General features: G+C 42.1%; 1 protein-coding gene across 2 annotated transcripts in view; it reads left to right on the top strand.

The window, feature by feature from the left end:
- The window catches only part of B3GLCT (beta 3-glucosyltransferase), a 118,187-nt gene extending 97,863 nt beyond the window's left edge, over positions 1 to 20,324 (top strand). For both annotated transcript variants that reach the window (XM_019971744.2, XM_070800205.1), the window contains exons 13-15: positions 641 to 760; positions 6,846 to 6,990; positions 18,320 to 20,324. In XM_019971744.2, the coding sequence (XP_019827303.2) occupies positions 641 to 760; positions 6,846 to 6,990; positions 18,320 to 18,487 (433 nt within the window). In that variant the 3' untranslated portion in view covers positions 18,488 to 20,324. The remainder of the gene's footprint in view (positions 1 to 640; positions 761 to 6,845; positions 6,991 to 18,319) is intronic.
- The last annotated feature ends 382 nt before the right edge of the window (positions 20,325 to 20,706 follow it).

Genomic DNA, 20,706 nt, shown 5'->3' with positions numbered 1-20,706 from the left:
GGATATTCCCACAGCCCTGTGGAAGCTGTCACTGTTGACATACGACAAGGAGGCATAGGGGCCAGAGGTATAGACAGACAGACACAAAAGGCCATGGATTAGGGAAGCCTCCCTAGAGGAGGCCGTAAGTACAGTGCAGTGGTGTGCCACAATCTGAAGGCCCCCTGGAAAGCTTTGCTGCCCAAATTCCCTTCCCGCCTTGCCTTCACCTGCCTGCCAAGGACTCATCTGTACTTTACAGGTTCCTTTTTTAGCCATCAAGGATTGTTACAGATACCAGCGAGGTCTGAAAAGGTACACTGAGGAGTTCATTCAGTGGGGAGCAGACCACTGGCCACCCTCCTTCCTCGCCTGGCCACGCTGCCCATGCACACAAGGCAGCCACTGCTGGTCTGGGCTTGTGAAAACAGGGGGAGACCCTTGTTTCTCAGTTTCTCTCCTGTTTCCAGTGATGTACAGTGTACATCAAGTTTTTTTCTTTTTAAAAATCTTTCTTCTGTAAGTCTCTTGAATTTCATCTCTGTGACTGAGAGGGAGTATTGCAGAGTATAACCAGTGGGATGTAAGAACCGTAAAATATGTATTCTGCAGACACATTTGAATTAAGGAACTGTCGCTTCTGTTCCCTTGGGAATCTTAGCATCTCCAGGCTCCGGCACCTGCTGAGCTGCTACGACACCCGTGAACCCGTGTTTCTGGGAGAGCGTTACGGCTACGGGCTGGGCACCGGTGGCTACAGCTACGTCACAGGAGGAGGAGGGTAACTATAAGCTTGGCTTTCTGGAAATTGCACTTCTGTTTCCGGGATGCAGGGGTGGGTCTGTGCTATGGGCTCTAGGCTGATACCTAAGAGCTCTGTAAATGGGGGGAGCTGTTACTATGATAGGAACGTGAACATTAAAAAGAACCCACAGTGAAGAACATTTTATTCCTTGAAGAAATTATATATATATAAATGTATGTATATATAGATGATATATATAGATGATAGTTGGTAGAAATGTGCCTGTAGTAGTGATTGCTTCTAGGTGGCCAGTTAGTTTTGATCGTCTGTTTGAATGAAAAAAATTTGGGGTCTAGATTTTCATTTCAGAAAATAATTCATTAGACTTCTTAATTATCCCGTGCTTATTGATTGTATTTGGGGAAAAGAGTAGTTACAGAAGTTTAGATTTAAGCAATTATGGGATATTTGTGTGGGATTTATGGGTTTTAAATATAGTTAAGAATCAGTGCTTTTAGGTAAGCTTCTGCCTAATCTCTTATGGGGAGAGATTTTGATTTGATTTGTGTAGGTGAATCAGTCAAGCAGTTAGCCTGTTCTGTTGTTTCTATAGTATTTGCTGCTGGGTGTTTAGGGAGAATCTTCTTATCCACTGTAGTGATTTACACGTATTCAGCAGGTTTTGTTGAGTATCCACTATGTGGTGGGCAGCATTCACTGGATTGTAGGTTTCTGAACCCTCGGACTTTTTATTCTTACTTGGCAATCCCCTAGGTTAGAACCGGGCCTACAACTACAGGGTGGTCTTCCAGGGGTTCCCGTTTTGGTCTGGCCTGGTTAGTGGTGACTGAAGTATGGTTGTGGAGGTGGCCTTTCCTAGTGATAACCAGGCCTGGGCAAGTTCTGATCTTTGTTGATCTACCTGAGGCCATTAGCAGTAGGAAGCAGGGGTCCACAGAGGCCTTGGAGAAGACACTAAAGCATCAAGCCGAGGAGTGTTGAGCTCGTCATCATTTAAGAAGGTTCCAGCTCTTTGCAGCCTTGTGGTAATGCATCAGTATCCTGGGTGAGGGGCTGGTGTCCATTAAGCCAGAGTTTCCCCTTTTGTAAAGGGTAGTGAAGAACAGGGAAGCCTGGCATGCTGCAGTCCATGGTGTCGCAAGGAGTCGGACACAACTGAGCAGCTGAACAACTGTGCTTTGTACTTGGGTCGATATATTTTGCAGCAGGAATGTGTTAATACTTTGACCCCAGAAGGGGCAGAGCCATAGCCTCCTGGTCCCCCCGCCCCTCGTCCTCCTCCCTGCTGTGCTGATGTCAGAGACTCTCTGTGGTCCTCTCGCTCCCTGCTCAGAGGCTGCGCTGCCTTCCTGTTGCTGTTAGTCTGAACTCTCCTCTCCTACTGCAGGCATCTGACTAGAAGATGATCGCTCAGATTTCAACCAGACTCACACTGACCTGGATCGGGCCTCACTTTTAACCACTTCCCGTTGGCCTAACCCCCAGCCCCCAGGTGCTCGAGACCCGGCCTTGGGGCTACGTCTCTAACCTGTCTTTCCTCCTGCCTTCCCACCCCCAGACCCTCTCTCCCGGGCAAGGCTCTTCCCTGAAAGCCGGCTCATCTAGGCTTCCACTCACTCATCTCTTCAGCAGTTCCTTAGGTTAGTGTGATTTGTATCTTATTTGGGTTTTTCTTTGCGGGACCAGGGGAGTGGAAGTCTTTCGCGCCCTTGTACAGCCCCTCATTTCCACTGGGATAAAGTCCAGTTTCCTCACTGGGGCTCACCAGGTCTGCCTCTGTCTTGGCAGATGCTGTTCTATCGTCTTAGCCTCGTTTATCTTCGCCCTCATCCTGAGAGAATTCGTGCTGAACCTCTTTCAGTTCCTCAGAGGCGCTGTCTTTTAACGCTTCCCTCACATACGGCGTCTGCTGCTCTCTTCACAGCACAGTTCCCCACCGCGCCCCCGGCCGCCTTCCGCCTCTGTCACCTGGCTAATCCTTCTGCTTCTCGTGGACAATATATCATTCTCAAGCCCTAAGCTAGTCTGGCTCCTGAATCTGGGTTAGATACTTTCCTCATATACACGAAGCACATTATGGTGACCATTATCATTTAATTGCCTATTTACTTTCCTGTTTTCTACCCAAATTATGAATTATTTGAAGGCAACACCTGCATCTCATTTCTCATTCCATCCTCACTGCCTGTCGTGGAGACGCAGTTTTACAGGGTCCAGGGGACAAATGAATAAGCAGATGCATGAACACTGGTACTGATCTTTATATGACTAACATGGACCAGTGTCATGTTCTGTTCATAGCAGCACTTCACAAAGATGCAGAAACATTCTTCATGAGATTGTCTCATTTCTGCCTTTGATAAAAGCTGCAGGCATAATAGTTTCTCTGATGTTACAAGAGATTTTTCTGATGATCTAACTTAAGAACCAACATGCTTTTTTTCTAAACAGCAAGTCAGAATCAATCAATGGCTTTTAAAAACCAGTTAATGGATCACAACCAACATTTAAAAATAATGAAATATAGAACAGAACAGAATAAAATAGATATATTATGTAGCAAATGTTATGTGTATTTTTCAGTTTTACACCCATACACAAAACATAAATGGTTACATATGGACTGTGTTTCTGTTTCCTCACTGTGGTTTAGAGTCGAATAAATTTTTGAAAACCATTGCTTTAAATCACCCTCTTAAGCCCCAGTTATCAGGGATAACCCAGGAGTGTGGACTCCAGTGATGTATGTGTGGAAAATGAGACCTTTGCACTATTAGAATCCAGCTGTCTGTTTTCCACTTTGTTGCTTAGTCCTTGAAAGTTTGGGTAATTAGAGATAATTAGTTCAATAACTGTTTTCTTAAAAAGTGCTTACATATGTTTGGGTATGAAGCTGTGCTCAGGATGTCATTGGTGATCTGGCTCCTCCTTGGAAGAGGCCTCGGTTCTGTTGCCCAGAGAGGCCACCATGACCTGTTCATCTGCTCAGAGCCCAGCACAGGTCTGGCCTGTTTCTGACACACTTCTGCAGGTGTCTTGATTTGCAGGTACGCCCTTGGCAAGTCCCTGGCTCCTATTTTAGTCTTCCTTATTTTAAAACTATTTTTAAAATTACTATATTGTATGTTAAAGGAAGTCATATTATTAGTCTTATACCCTTTCAACATCTTTTTTATAATTAACATTTTTTACTTTTATTTTTTTAACTGATGGTTTACACAGTGTTGTGCTCATTTCTGCTGTACAGCAAAGTGACTCAGTTATATAGACATTCTTCTCAAATATTCTTTTCCACTATGGTTTATCCAGGAGACTGGATATAGTTCCTGTGCTAGTCAGTAGGACCTTGTAGTTTATCCATTCTAAATGCAATAGCTTGCATCTATAAGGAGAAGGAAATGGCAGCCCACTCCAGTATTCTTGCCTGGAGAATTCTGTGGACAGTGGAGCCTGGTGGGCTGCAGTCCATGGGGTTGCAAAGAGTCGGACACGACTGACTAACACCTACGTCTGTAACTCTAAACTCCCATTCCATCCCTCTTTCCCCGCCTTGGTAACCACAAGTCTCTTTTCTATGAGTCTGTTTCTGTTTTGTAAATAGATTCATTTGTGCCATATTTTAGATCCCACATAAAAAGTGCTATTACATGGTATTTGTCTTTCTTTCTGATACCTTCACTTAATATGATAACCTCTAGTTGCATCCATGTTGCTGCAAGTGGCATTATTTCATTTTGTTTTTAATGACTGAGTAGCATTCCATTGTGCATGTGTGTGTGTGTGTGTGTGTATGTATCGCATCGTTTTTATCCATTCGTCTGTTAGACATTTTAGTTTCCACGTCTTGGCTGCTGTGAATAGTGCTGTGAATGCAGGGGTGCATGTCTCTTTTGAATTATAGTTTTGTCTGAGTGGGACTGTTGGATCATATGGTAATTCTAGTTTTAGTTTTCTGAAGAACCTCTATACTGTTTTGCATAGTGACCGCATCAGCTTACATTCTCACCTACAGTGTGAGAGAGTTCCCTGTTCTCCACACCCTCTCCAGCATTTGTTATTTGTAGACTTTTTAATGATGGCCATTTTGACCAGTGTGAGGTGGTGCCTCGCTGTAGTTTTAGATTCTCATTTCTGTAATAATTAGCGATGTTGAACATCTTTTCCTGTGCCTATTGGCTATCTGTATGTCTTCTTTGGAGAAATGTCTGTTAAGGTCTTCTGCTCAGTGTTTGGGTTGTTTTTCTGTTGAGCTGTATGAGCTATTTGAATATTTTGGAGATTAAGCCCTTGTTGCATCATTTGCAAATATTTTCACCCATTCCATAGGTTGTCTTTCTTTCATGACTTCCTTTGCTGTACAAAAGCTTGTAAGTTTGACTAGGTCCCATTTGTTTATTTTATTTCTATTGTCTTGGGAGGCTGACCTAAGAAAAATCATTGTACCATTTATGTTGGAGAAGGTTTTACCTATGCTGTTTCCTAATTTTATGGTATCTGTCTTACATTTAAAGTCTTTAAGCCATTTTGAGTCACTGATGAATGCTCGATTTTTAAGAGAGGCCATTCATGGTGAGTTTTCAAACTTGCAGTTCCCTTTTGTATAGTTCATAGCACCATTTTTCTTCTTGTACAGCCCTATTTCCTTGTATCACCTTAAATAAAGAGCTTCTTTGTCGTCTTGTCATATTCCATCCAGTCTTGTGACATGTCAGCAAAGGCAGGGAGTCTTCCATGTTGCTGCTTCACCGGCCGTGGTCACTGGTGCTGGTTACACAGTTCTGAACTGAGCCCCGCTGAGTGGGAACGGATGTGTTTGCATCAGGGACTGTGCTCAAGGGCTCTGTCCTCTTTCCCTCCCTCAGGAAGAGCTTTATAAATGCGGATCATCAGACCTTTATTGAGGACTTACTGTGAGACCCTCTATTTGCCGATGGAATATATGGATACACAGATAGTTTTGCTGTCAGTAAAGTCTTTGCTTATTGGGAATGAACTTGTGAATCATTTTAGTCCTATCAGCTCTTGGGTTATTCATGATACGAAAATATCTAGTACTACTCTAGGACCAGAAGGGAAACTAGAAACTGATCTGTGCTTAAAAAGAAGAGAATTTATTGCAGGAACTTGGTACAAGGTATTGGAAAGGGCCAGAGGACAAAAAGGGAGCTGGTGGCTTTACCCAGAGCTCAGTAACTCCAGGAAGTGCTGTTGTTCCCGAGGCTGGAGGAGCAGAAGGTGCTGGATTTGAGAGCCCACTGGTACAGGTTGCTGCGGCCACCGCTGCTGTCAGGCTAGCAATGCAGCACCTGGGGCGGACCCGGGACTGGCTGCCACTGCTGCTTGGGAACTGTCCCTAGAGCTCTGCCAGCCTGTGCCAGCGTTCCTGGAGCCCGTGGCTCCCGCACGCCCAACACCTGCCTCTGGCTAGAGACCAGCTGAGCCAGGAGCAGACGGCCTCCTCCAGGGATGTGCCCCTTGTTGTCAGGATGAAGCTGGGATGTAGCTGGCCAGGGAGTCTGGAGGGCACTGCAAAGTCCCCAGCTTCCTGCAGCGCTAGGGAGAGCGCAGAAAGGCGGGGACAGTGTGAGTTCCACTGGGAGGTGCCCGGCGTATCAGGTCAGGCAGCGTTTTAGCACCAGTGGAGACCAATCAGTCTCTTTCTCCCACCACCCTTCTCAAAACCACCTTACGGAGGCTTCTGTGAGCAGAAATCACGTGGACCACGCATGTTTTCCAGTTAGATTTGATCTCATCATCAGTTATCACTTGTATGACTTAGGTACCTTGTATATCCGGGTCCATCTGCCCGCTGGGGGAATGTTGGCAGATTTTGTTACTGATCTCATTAAGCATGTGTGAACTTACGAACTCTTCTAATTTTCCAGTGACATACTAGAAAAAGAATACTGCCTATTTATTTGTGTATAAGATATACATGAAGAAATACAATTGCTTATTAAATAACTTAAAAGTGATTTTTATGAAACACTACTGATGTTGACATCTTTATGAGAAATGTGGCTCTCAACTCTATCTCCTCATTTAGATTACCAGTCGCAAGGACCTAACTGCCTTCTCTGTCTGCTCTGGCTTCCCCCAGAATGGTTTTCAGCAAAGAGGCCATCAGGAGACTTCTCGCCAGCAAGTGTCGCTGCTACAGCAACGATGCTCCAGATGACATGGTCCTAGGGATGTGCTTCAGTGGGTTAGGAATCCCCGTGACTCACAGCCCTCTCTTCCATCAGGTGAGAAAAAGGGTTTTATTCCCACCTCAGAGCGGGAGATGGGGATTTTCTTCTTACTTGAAGATCCTACTTTTTTCTCTTCACGTATTCTTCTGGAAACAGTCTTAAGAACTGTGTAGACAGGCTCCAGGCAGGGACATCTTTAACTAGACCTGTTTGTCCAGAGGGTTGATGCTGTACCTGTACAGCATGAAGACGGAACACAGAAACATGTGCAAAATGAAACGGTGTTTGACCTGCATCCTTGCATGCGGGACCAGGTAGAAGCTGTTCCTTCCCCCCACCGCCTTTTGTATTAAAAAAAAATTGATGGCGTTTAGAAACTATCAGATGCTATTTCGAAATATCAGGACTGACCCAATATTGTCCTGCTTACCACCGAGTGTTTGCAGTTCTCCACTGGCCTCAGTCTTTATAGCATTGGCTGCCTTTTTATTGGGCTTTCTCCTCTTTGGGTGCTATTAAACTAATTAAATTTCAGTGTAGTATCTCAATAAGCATATATTCTGGGGGTTATAGAAGAGATGAGGTTATGTTCATAAGGGGTGGTTGGTGCTAATAAGGTCACCATCCTGCAATGTGGGGTAAGAAGGAAATCCTATTACAGTATTTTTACATTTTATGTAAAATTCTACAAAATAACCGTAGCTCACACCCATTGTTGAGAAACTCAAAGCTTTTTGAAATTAGAAATATCTAAATGCACATGTATTTTAAGTGTCCTCCCTTACATTGAAAATATAGTTGTCATGCTTATTCAATAACCAGTAGCCATACAGAGACTTGGGCATGACAGAAATAGCCCTGCAGGAGAACTTGAGCAAGGCACAGAGAGTGCTTAAGTTACCAACAAAGGCAGAACCCATTTTTTGCGTTCTCGAGGACTGCAAGGAAGGATTAAAAAAAAGAACTCTACAATAAGAAATGTCTGAGAAGCCACCTCCTTGGTACAAGTCGGAAGGTACTTGGCCATCTTTTAAAACCTTGAGCCTATATGTGGTGTTCTGAGGACTTAGAAAAGCAGGTTATCCTCTCTGACCCCTCTCTCTTGTTCTATCTCATAATGTTTCACTCACAGAGAGGAAGAACAATGAAAACTGTTGGTGTATAAGGGAAATAATTTGTCACTGGTAATATCACAGTCTTGGGGCTTCCCAGGTGGCTCAGTGGTAAAGAACCCGATGCAAGAGTTGCAGGTTCGATCCCTGGGTGGAGAAGATCCCCTGGAGGAGGGCATGGGAACCCACTCCAGTATTCTCGGCTGGAGAAATCCCATGGCCAGAGGAGACTGCTGGGCTACAGTCCCAGGGGCCGCAGAGAGTTGGACACGACTGAGCACACAGCACACATCACAGTCTTAGTTTTTTATAGCAGCTTCTTTAGGGAAGAATTCATTAGTAAATGAAGCGGTAAAGAGAAAAGAAAGAAGGAAAATAATCAGTAAGTAAAAGTCCTTTGAAAGTAATTTAAAAAGTGTTGTTTCACAAACATTAAAACTCATGATTTTGCTAATTCACATAATACATTTTAAACCTTTCCAAAGTCATAAAGTGTGCTCAAAACCCATCCTCCCCAACAGACACTGCTTTATCTTCCAATTCTTAAGCCTCTTTTAAGAGAGTTTGCTCTGATTTGGACATTACTTTCCATTTGTAATGTTTGAACACTGGAGTCGGACATGATACATAAGCAACTAATACTTTCACAAAAGAGAGTGTATCTGTTCATATTGAGAAAGAGAAAAAAAATCTAGGATTCTTGGTGAGTTAGAGTGGGTGTGTGGAAACAAGCTGGATTCAAAGTTGCCTGGGCCCCATTCCTTCTCTTTTGAGTCAGGGAAGGTTATTGTGAAATCACAGGTTCAGAACAGACCTCAAGGAGTGTGTAGTATAGCTCTCTGTTAAAAACAAAGTGTCTACAACATGTGGTTTTTCTGCGGTTCCAAAATTATATGCCACTAATGGGTATGGCTGTGGTCCGTGTGATAAGATTGACTGTTTTCTGTGATTATGGTTTGTGTGTCTGCCCTCTGATGCCTCAATGAATCAGCCTTGTCTAACTCAATGAAACTAAGCCATGCCGTGTGGGGCCACCCAAGATGGGCGGGTCATGGTGGAGAGGTCTGACAGAATGTGGTCCACTGGAGAAGGGAATGGCAAACCACTTCAGTATTCTTACCTTGAGAACCCCATGAACAGAATGAAAAGACAAAATGATAGGATACTGAAAGAGGAACTCCCCAGGTCGGTAGGTGCCCAATATGCTACTATGGAGAGATAACTCCAGAAAGAATGAAGGGATGGAGCCAAAGCAAAAATCATACCCAGTTGTGGATGTGACTGGTGATAGAAGCAAGGTGCAGTGCTGTAAAGAGCAATATTGCACAGGAACCTGGAGTGTCAGGTCCATGAATCAAGGCAAATTGGAAGTAGTCAAACAGGAGATGGCAAGAGTGAACGTCGACATTCTAGGAATCAGCAAATTAAAGTGGACTAGAATGGGTGAATTTAACTCAGATGACCATTATGTCTACTATGGCGGGCAGGAATCCCTTAGAAGAAATGGAGTAGCCATCATGGTCAACAAAAGAGTCCGAAATGCAGTACTTGGATGCAATCTCAAAAACAACAGAATGAACTCTGTTCGTTTCCAAGGCAAACCATTCAATATCACAGTAAACTAAGCCTATGCCCCAACCAGTAATGCTGAAGAAGCTGAAGTTGAATGATTCTATGAAGACCTACAAGACCTTTTAGAACTAACACCCAAAAAAGATGTCCTTTTCATTATAGGGGGCTGGAATGCAAAAGTAGGAAGTCAAGAGACACCTGGGCTAACAGGCAAATTTGGCCTTGGAATACGGAATGAAGCAGGGCAAAGACTAATAGAGTTTTGCCAAGAGAAGGCACTGGTCATAGCAAACACTCTCTTCCAACAACACAAGAGAAGACTCTACACATGGACATCACTAGAGGGTCAACACCGAAATCAGATTGATTACATTCTTTGCAGCCAAAGATGGAGAAGCTCTATACAGTCAGCAAAAACAAGACTACGAACTGACTGTGGCTCAGATCATGAACTCCTTATTGCCAAATTCAGACTGAAATTGAAGAAAGTAGGGAAAACCACTAGACCATTCAGGTATGACCTAAATCAAATCCTTTATGACTTATACAGTGGAAGTAAGATATAGATTTAAGGGGCTAGATCTGATAGAGTGCCTGATGAACTATGGACAGAGGTTTGTGACATTGTACAGGAGACAGGGATCAAGACCATCCCCATGCAAAATGGTTGTCTGGGGAGGCTTTACAAATAGCTGTGAAAATAAGAGAAACCAAAGCAAAGGAGAAAAGGAAAGATAAAAGCATCTGAATGCAGAGTTCCAAAGAATAGCAAGGAGAGATTAGAAAGCCTTCCTCAGTGATCAATGCAAAAAATAGAGGAAAACAACAGAATGGGAAAGACTAGAGATCTCTTCAAGAAAATTAGAGATACCAAGGGAACATTTAATGCAAAGATGGGCTCGATAAAGGACAGAAATGGTATGGACCTAACAGAAGCAGAAGATATTAAGAAGAGGTGGCAAGAATACACAGAAGAACTGTACAAAAAAGATCTTCATGACCCAGTGATCACCCAGTGATCACAATGGTGTGATCACTCACCTAGACCCAGACATCCTGGAATGTGAAGTCAAGTGGGCCTTAGGAAGCATCACTACAAACAAAGCTAGTGGAGGTGATGGAATTCCAGTTGAGCTATTTCAAATCCTAAAAGATGATGCTGTGAAAGTGCTGCACTGAATACGCCAGCAAATTAGGAAAACACAGCAGTGGCCACAGGACTGGAAAAGGTTAGTTTTCATTCCAATCTCAAAGAAAGGCAATGCCAAAGAATGCTCAAACTACCACACAGTTGCACTCATCTCACACGCTAGTAAAGTAATGCTCAAAATTCTCCAAGCCAGGCTTCAGCAATATGTGAACCATGAACTTCCAGATGTTCAAGCTAGTTTTATGAAAGGCAGAGGAACCAGAGATCAAATTGCCAAGATCTGCTGGATCATCAAAAAAGCAAGAGAGTTCCAGAAAAATATCTATTTCTGCTTTATTGACTATGCCAAAGCCTTTGACTGTGTGAATCACAATAAACAGTGGAAAATTCTGAAAGAGATGGAAATACCAGACCACCTGACCTGCCTCTTGCGAAACCTATATACAGGTCAGGAAGCCACAGTTAGAACTGGACATGGAACAACAGACTGGTTCCAAATAGGAAACGGAGTACGTCAAGGCTGTATATTGTCACCTGGCTTATTTAACTTCTATGCAGAGTACATCATGAGAAACATTGGGCTGGAAGAAGCACAAGATGGAACCAAGATTGCCGGGAGAAATCTCAATAACCTCAGATACGCAGATGACACCACCCTTATGGCAGAAAGTGAAGAGGAACTAAAAAGCCTTTTGATGAAAGTGAAAGAGGAGAGTGAAAAAGTTGGCTTAAAGCTCAACATTCAGAAAATTAAGATTATGGCATCTGGTCCCATCACTTCATGGGAAATAGATGGGGAAACAGTGGAAACAGTGTCAGACTTTATTTTTTTAGGCTCCAAAATCATTGCAGATGGTGATTGCAGCCATGAAATTAAAAGATGCTTACTTCTTGGAAGGAAAGTTATGACCAACCTAAATAGCATATTCAAAAGCAGAGACATTACTTTGCCAACAAAGGTCCGTCTAGTCAAGGCTATGATTTTTCCAGTAGTCATGTATGGATGTGAAAGTTGGACTGTGAAAAAGGCTGAGCGCCGAAGAATTGATGCTTTTGAACTGTGGTGTTGGAGAAGTCCCTTGGACTGCAAGGAGATCCAACCAGTCCATTCTAAAGGAGATCAGTCCTGGGTGTTCTTTGGAAGGACTGATGCTAAAGCTGAAACTCCAGTACTTTGGCCACCTCATGCGAAGAGTTGACTCATTGGAAAAGACTCTGATGCTGGGAGGGATTGGGGGCAAGAGGAGAAGGGGACGACAGAGGATGAGATGGCTGGATGGCATCACCAACTCAATGGACATGAGTTTGTGTGAACTCCGGGAGTTGGTGATGGACAGGGAGGCCTGGCGTGCTGTGATTCATGGGGTCGCAAAGAATTGGACAGGACTGAGTGACTGAACTGAATGGGTATGGCATGGCCAGTGAATCTTGTGCAGAAAATTGTCAAAGTAACCATTTGAGGACTCTGGAAGTCAACCAGAAAGCACCGAGAAGTGTGAAATCCTGAAAAACTACTGTAGTTTGGGGTAAGAGCAACAGAGTCTGAAGCTTTTCTGGCTGAAACCCCCAATCCTACCTGATTTCCATCCCAGCTTGGTTGGAGAGAGCAGCAGTTTGACCAGTATGGGCCAGGTTGGAAAAAAACAAACAAGTTTTCTGTCAGGGGGTGAACTTGATTGGGAAAGAGATGAAAACCCACAGGTGTGCCAGCTAAAATTGTCAAACTTGGGTGGGAAACAAACAAGAAAAACCTGCATCTTCACTGGCCTGAGATTGTAGTTTCAATTATGTGAAGAAATTATTTGTCAGAAGTTTAATATCTAATCCCCTGGAAATAAGAGCATAGTAGGGCTAGATGGCTTCCCTGGTGGCTCATTGGTAAAGAATCTGCCTGCAGTGCAGGAGATGTGGGTTCCATCCCTGGGTTGGGAAGATCCACTGGAGGAGAAAATAGCAACCTACTCCAGTTTTCCTGTCTGGGGAAATCCCATGGACAGGGGAGTCTGGCAGGCTATCTAGTCCTTGGGATCACAAAGAGTCGGACACGACTGAGTCATTAAAGAAGGCAGGGCTGGATAAGCCAGCCGCAGTTCTCTGGCCCACTGGGAAGCTCTGTGCATGTGCATGGGATGGTGATGAACCTGAGAGAAAGTCAAGGCCAAGGCATGTTTGAAAATCCACTGAAGTTTTGAACGTCCTTTGCAATCCAAATGTAGACTGAAGCTTTATGGACTAGAGATGTCTGAGTCCAATCTCTGCCTATATTATAATCTAATATAGTTGATTAGATTAAGTTGCTCAGGCATAGGAGTGACTTCTAGAAAATCATACTAAAAAATGAGAATTAAAGCTTGAGGAAAAAAGCAGCCACACATTCCAGGGAGAAGGAGTCTATGGTATAAGTTCAATTAAGTTAGTCTTTTATAAAGAGTAGTAAAAGTGAACAAATTTGTGAGTTGCTATAACATTATTTAAAATAGCCAGTTTCCAACCAATTATGGTGAAAGTTGCAAAGAAACATATTCAGGGAGAAATGCAGTCAACAGAAATGGACTCTGAATGGGACCAGGTATTAGATTTGACAGACAAAGGCTTCAAAGCACCTAATTAAAAAATTAAAAAAAAAAACTATAATCAAATAATTAAAGGAAAATATTACAGTAACTCAACAAATAGCAAGATAGAAAGACAGAAACTTTCATAAAGAACCAGATGGAAACTCTATAGTTGTAAAACCCAACAAATGAAATGAGAAATTACCTAAATGAACTTAACAGTAGATTGGAGATGCAAAAGAAACAATCAGTAAGTTTGAAGGCAAATGAATAGAAATTACCTAATCCAAAGAACAGAAACGAGACTAAAGAAAAATGAACGTGTCCTCAAAGTGGTAAAACATAAAGTATATCAACATACATTTAATGGGAGTTCTTTTTAAAAAGAGAAGGGAGAAAAAAATGGGACAGTTTTTTTTTTTTTTTAGAAGAAACAACATTTTCTCAAATATTGTAATAAGAAGCAATCTGTTGATCTGAGGAACTCAACAGGGCCCTTACAGGAGAATCAGGAAAAGATTACACATGAACATGTTTAGTCGTTGAAAAGCAATGAGAAAGTGAAAACCTTAATAAAAAAACCTAGTGAAAATTGAAATTAAAATGTTATTGGCTAATGTCTCATTAGAAATAATAGAGACCTGAAGGCAGAAAGAAAAGGAAGAATTTAACAAACAATTTTGTATCAGTAAAACTATCCTTCCAAAATGAAAGTGGAATAAAGACATGCAGTTCAGTTCAGTGTAGTTCAGTCACTCAGTCGTGTCCGACTCTTTGCAACCCCATGAATCGCAGCACGCCAGGCCTCCCTGTCCATCACCAACTCCCGGAGTTCACTCAGACTCACGTCCATCGAGTCAGTGATGCCATCCAGCCATCTCATCCTCTGTCATCCCCTTCTCCTCCTGCCCCCAATCCCTCCCAGCATCAGAGTCTTTTGCAGTGAGTCAACTCTTCGCATCAGGTGGCCAAAGTACTGGAGTTTCAGCTTTAGCATCATTCCTTCCAAAGAAATCCCAGGGCTGATCTCCTTCAGAATGGACTGGTTGGATCTCCTTGCAGACCAAGGGACTCTCAAAAGTCTTCTCCAACACCACAGTTCAAAAGCATCAATTCTTCGGTGCTCAGCCTTCTTCACAGTCCAACTCTCACATCCATACATGACCACAGGAAAAACCATAGCCTTGACTAGACGAACCTTTGTTGGCAAAGTAATGTCTCTGCTTTTGAATATGCTATCTAGGTTGGTCATAACTTTCCTTCCAAGGAGTAAGCGTCTTTTAATTTCATGGCTGCAGTCACCATCTGCAGTGATTTTGGAGCCCCCAAAAATAAAGTCTGACACTGCTTCCCCATCTATTTCCCATGAAGTGATGGGACCGGATGCCATGATCTTAGTTTTCTGAATGTTGAGCTTTAAGCCATTACCAGATAAACAAAAAGTGAGAAGGACTTTTGGCTAGCAGACATTCCCTTCCCTTAAAAAAGCTAAAGAAAATCCTTTGGGCTGAGAGAAAATGATACCATGTGGTACCTGGAATATATAAGCGAGTGATTAAGTACACTGGAAAGACCATATGTATATACATGCTTGTGTATATATATACACGTGTATAAAAAAGAAAAATGTGAGCATAAAATATCTGTATGTGTATAGACACATATCTTCCCACAAGCACTGGAACAAAGGGAATCACTTTGCAGTATACCTGAAACTAACGCAACGCTGTAAATTAACTATATTTCAATTTAAAAAATGGTATAAAAAACTAAAAAAAAAAATACCATGCAAATCACAAGAGAGCTTGAGTGGCTATAGTAATATTCAAAACAATACATTTTAAGAACAGAAATATTACTAGACAGAAAGTGGGACATTTCATGACAAAAGGTCAATACATCAAGAGAAAAAATGATTAATATAACACATGTTTATAGCTAACAGATCTTCACATTACATGAACTAAATGGAATTGAAAGGAGAAACAGACAAGTATTAGCTACTTGTCACATAAAAAACATTTCATCTGACAATAGAATAAACTTCCTTTTTCAAATGTATATGGAATATTCTCTAGGATAGACCAGAAGCTAAGTCATATTGTTTTGCCCAATATATTTAAAAGGATTGAAAACATACATAGTACACCCCCAAGAACAGTGGAATGAAATTAGAATCAACAGAAAATGGAGACATTCCCCCAATATTTAGAAATTAAACAACATGCTTTAAAATAACCCTTGGGCTGAAAAAAAAATCATAAGGAAAATTAGAAAATGAGAACACAACATATCCAAAAATTTGAGTTCAGCTATAGAGTGATTAGTAGGAAATCTATGGTTTTAAACATGTTGTGCTCTGCCGTGCTTCCCTGGTGGCTCAGACAGTAAAGAATCCACCTGCAGTGCAGGAGGCCCGGGTTTGATCCCTTGGTCGGGAAGATTCTCTGGAGAAGGACATGGCAAACCCACTCCAGTATTCTTGCCTGGAGAATCCTATGACAGCGGAGGCTGGTGGGCTACAGTCCACAGGGTCACAAAGAGTCAGACACGACTGAACGACTAACACTCTCACTTTCACATGATAGAGTGTTAGGAAACTTATAGTTTTAAACATGTTGTGCTGTGTTGTGCTTAGTCGCTCAGTCATGTCTGACTGTGTGATATTAGGAAGGAACAAAGATACTAAATTACTAGTCTAAGTTTCTACATTGAGAGCAGAAGAATATAAAATCAAATCTGAACTATGTGGAATAAAAGAAATATTAAAGATCATGTATACCTGTGATGGATTCATTTTGATATTTGGCAAAACTAATACAATTATGTAAAGTTTAAAAATAAAATAAAAAAAAATAAAGATCAGAGCACAAATAATGAAATAGGAAACAGAAAATCAGTTAAACCAAAAATTAGTTCTGATCTGATAAACCTTTAACTAGCTTGACCAACAGAAAACCAGTTGTTTTGTTTTTGCTGTTGTTTGTTGGTTAGTTGCTAAGTTGTACCCAACTCTTTTGTTACCCTGAGGACTGTAGCCTGCCAGGCTTCCTTGTCCATGGGCTTTCCCAGGCAAAAATACAGGAGTGGGTAGCCATTCCCTTCTCCAGGGGATCTTCCCCACCCAGGGATCCATCCTGAGTCTCCTGCATTGCATAAGAGAGGATGTAAGTTGCCAAACTCAGAAGTGAAAAAGGGGCATCATTATATATCCTACCAAAATTATGCCAACGAATTAGACAGTTTAAATGAAGTGGAGAAATTTCTAGAATCACACTTTTTAAGCAAGTCTATTTCTTCAGAAATAGAAAATGTATTTAAACCTTTATACATTGATGAAATTGAATTCAAGAAGCAGCAAGAATGTTTCCCAACTCAGTTTATGATGCCACAGATATACGCTGTATCCCCAGGAGCAAGCACTAAGAAGATCACTTAAAAAATAGCTAAAAAATTAACAAAGGGATTAAAATGGGATATCACAAAAGTAAACCACAGGCCAGCGTTTCTCTTGAACACAGATGTAAAAATTCATAATGTTAACCAAAAATTCAAAATGTTAACCAGCAAATCTAGCAAAGTGTCAAAATTGTTGCTTGTTTTTCACACTTAAAAATGAACTGTTGGGAGATATATCTAAAGGGAAAAAATAAATCCATAATACCTTTGTCTCTATTGACGCAGATTCCAGAAGTGATTGATTGCATCTCAGGAGTCATCCGTGGAAGTGAAGTGCAGGCTTATTAAGCATTCAGTTCAGTTCAGTCGCTCAGACGTGTCCGACTCTTTGCGAAATCATTTCTGATAAATGAGGTCACGGAAAAGAACAAGACAAAACCGGAAAAGTAGAGTGCACCCAGAGCAGCATCTGTGATGCTCAGAAGCCTGCACTGCCTCTGATAATCAACCTCTGGGCCCAAATACCAAAGAGAATCGACATAGGCAGAGGGGGCGCTGTGTACACAGAGAGAGATGGTTTAAAACTGCAGGAGGACGTAAGTTGGGCAAAACGTAAACCTTATCTGTAGAGATGACAGCTCACTGAACAGTGCAACAAATGGAGGTTAAAACTATTTTAGACGCTTTACAGCTGTACTGAGCTATGATTTACATCCCATACACAGTTCTCACACAGTGATGGTATGAATGGCAGCTTGAAACATCTTAGCAAATTTCCAGAGTTAGAGCATCACAAACCTGGTCTTATGGCCCGATAGTCAGGCCCCCCACACTTCCCTTGAATGGCTTTGCAGCCATTCCTCACTGCATTTGTAGACCCAGGACACCACAGGTTTGCTTTGTGTCTCTACTGCTGTTACTGTTCAGTCACTAAATTGTGTCTCTTTGCGACCTTATGGACTGTAGCACAGTGGGCTTCCTTGTCCTTCATTATCTCCTGGAGTTTGCTCAGACTCACATCCATTGAGTCAATGATGCCATCCAGCCATCAACCATGTGTCTCTACAGTGTTTCCTTTTCTAGACCTGTCCTTGTCCCTGATGAGACCTGTGTTTCCCTTCTCTGAAAGACATACGCTTGATTCCACGTCAGAACAGCAGACGAGCAATGGGAACCCCCAGAACACCTTGCCCCACCTCGCCATACACACACCATGTATGGCCAGAGTTTCTTTAGACCTGGGAAGTAAGTTTTTCCGCCTCTCTGCAGAAGTTTTAATAGTAACTTCAATGACTTACCAAGGAAACCTTTTCATATTACCACGGTTGATCTCTCAGGGGCATGGCTGTGGAACCTCGGAGCAGAATGCGGATGTGTTTAGAGCATTGTGCTGGGGGTAAGGAAGTACCTGGAGATGCAGAAGCAAAGAGCCTGGAGGCAGATTTTCCTGGAAAGGATTCTCCTCTTTGCTGTTAGATTCCCATAACCAACACCAGCTCTGGAAAGAAAGCAGTCGATCCACACATTTAAATGTTATTCTGAAGCAGGACTGTTTCCGGTGAGTGAGAGGGTGTGATTCTCTGTTCTGTCTGCAGGCGCGGCCCGTGGATTACCCTAAGGACTACCTGTCTCACCAGGTTCCCGTGTCTTTCCACAAGCACTGGAACATCGATCCCGTGAAAGTCTACTTCACGTGGCTGGCGCCCGATGAGGAGGACCGAGCCAGGCAGCAGAGCCGAAGAGGCCTCAGAGAGGAGCTGTGAAGCACGGGGCCCACGGGCACGGGTCGGAGGCCGAGACTTGCGCTGTCCTGCTGGGCTGCGTCTCTTGGCTCACCTGTGCGTGACACATGGCTTTGGAAGCGTCCTGACTGCAGGTGGACGTGTGATGTGGTCATTTTTGAGTTGGGGGTGGGGAAGAAGTCATAGAGAAAACAGATTTTTTTTCTTTTCTGGGGGAAAAAAATCACTTGCATTGGCATTATGCAGTTCTTATAATACACAATGATTACTGTGTATTTTTCAAGCTGTGAAACAGCAGCTTTATTTCTGTCACAGAAAAATAAATGGTACCAGAAGTCTCCTTCCTGTCCTCGCTCTTCATTATAACGGACGTGTCAGCTGGGCATGAGGCTGGAGAGACGTGACTGTCTTCACCATTATACATAAAATAAAGAAGAGAAGGTGTCTTGACCTGGATCTTACCATGGGGCCAACTTTTAAACCATACTATTGATGATCGAAATGATTTTCTGGTAACTCAGTAGGAAGACTGCTATATTAAGGATCATTCGTAAAACATCATAAAAGTCTAGCAAATGAAAAAATCCCCTGGAGTCTGTAATCAGGGTTGTTATGTTTTATCTGTTTTTCTGTTTATGCCTCATAAAAAGAGAATAAGAAGTCTTCTGCGAGAGTTTTCTGCTTCTTTAGAGGTTCATCTGTGTTCTATTTCTCCCTGAAGCCCTATCTTTATGACCTACTTATAACACAAAAGTGTACTGACTGCTGCCAGAAAAGTGTTCTCGTATTTAAAAAACAGCGTTGTATTTTATTCAAGTCACTGAGTTCTGTGTAAAGTCTCAGCAAGTATATTAAATTAATTGTACCTGGTATTTTATTCTTATTGTATATTACGTAATGACTCCAGACTCAGAAAGGACCTCCCCAGTGTCAGGGAGGGCTGCATGGTGATTTGGCAACTTCCCAGGGTTCTTAAGGAATTAAATCTGCAAACAGTATTTTGAAACTGCACTAATTTCCACATCATAGCTTTAATATATAGTAATTTAATACACTATTAATTTTTAAAGCTTATTCTGTATTTAACATTTAATTATATAATTCCATTTTCTAAAGGTCTTTGCACAAAATTTGATTTTACTGTGTCTTAAACTAATTTTGGCATAGTAAAATACTTTTTTAAAAATAAAAATGATTAATTTTGTTTATAATGTTTTTATATCCAAGCATAGGGTTTTAAAGCTGTGCCACCAAACGTACCCATGTGTGTGTTTTAACGATACATTTTTCTTGCAGCTTATATGGATTTCCAAAACAATGCAATAGTATTTATCATTTTTCCAAACCAGCCAATACCAAGACTGGTGTGTTTTCAATGATAACTGAACACACTGGATTCATTTCTCTGAAAGTGGATTTTGTGGTCTGTCCGGGGAATGGATCCAGCGTGATCGGTTGGATGAGACGCGCCTGAAGGATGTAAACGTCTGGACAAGCTACTGCTGATGACATCAGCACTGTTGTCATAGCTGGGATTCCTGTTGCCGTCACTGTCACAGCCACCTTCGTGGTCCTGTAATAACGCACCTGGAGGGCTGGGCTGCCTGACCCCGTGGAGAAAAGCCTTCAGCTCCTACTCGTGCCTGCCGTCGTCACACTCAGAGAACAGTGTTCCTCTAACAGGACTGAACGTGAAGCATCTCCATGTGAAGGGTCTCATCAAGCTTTCTCTGTTACGATGACCTGTGCCTTCTGCTGATACCGGGGCGCCTCCTCTGGTACTTTTAGGTATTCTGTTAATTATGTTTACTTTTTGGAACTGTGTAAGCCTAACCATAAGTAAAAGAACTTTGCCTAAGTTTCTGATTTCTCCAATGTATTTATGAGTGTGGAGTGGGAGTGGGGAGGGCCATGGGGAAAAGGAAATAATGAAATCAGAGGAGGAAGTTGGCAGCTGGGTAAACACAGTTTTTAAAAAGAAAAAAAACCATGGACATTGAAGATGTATTTACACATGGTCTATAAAACCATTATCTATTTTATTATATAATGAATTGGAAATATGTTGGAACTGATTCTCATAGAGTTTGTATCTTAAGAACTAGTTTTGAATCTGAACTTTCCTGGACAGACACTGTCCTTTGCATATTTTCTGTGCCTTTTAAGTAGGAATTTACTTCAAATGGCTATTTTAATACTGGGGTATCACTGTCAAGGAGTTGCAGGTGGAGTCACTAGAA

This window comes from Bos indicus, chromosome 12 (assembly GCF_029378745.1).
Source record: "Bos indicus isolate NIAB-ARS_2022 breed Sahiwal x Tharparkar chromosome 12, NIAB-ARS_B.indTharparkar_mat_pri_1.0, whole genome shotgun sequence".
Lineage (NCBI taxonomy): Eukaryota > Metazoa > Chordata > Mammalia > Artiodactyla > Bovidae > Bos > Bos indicus.
This window is presented reverse-complemented; position numbering and strand designations above follow the sequence as displayed.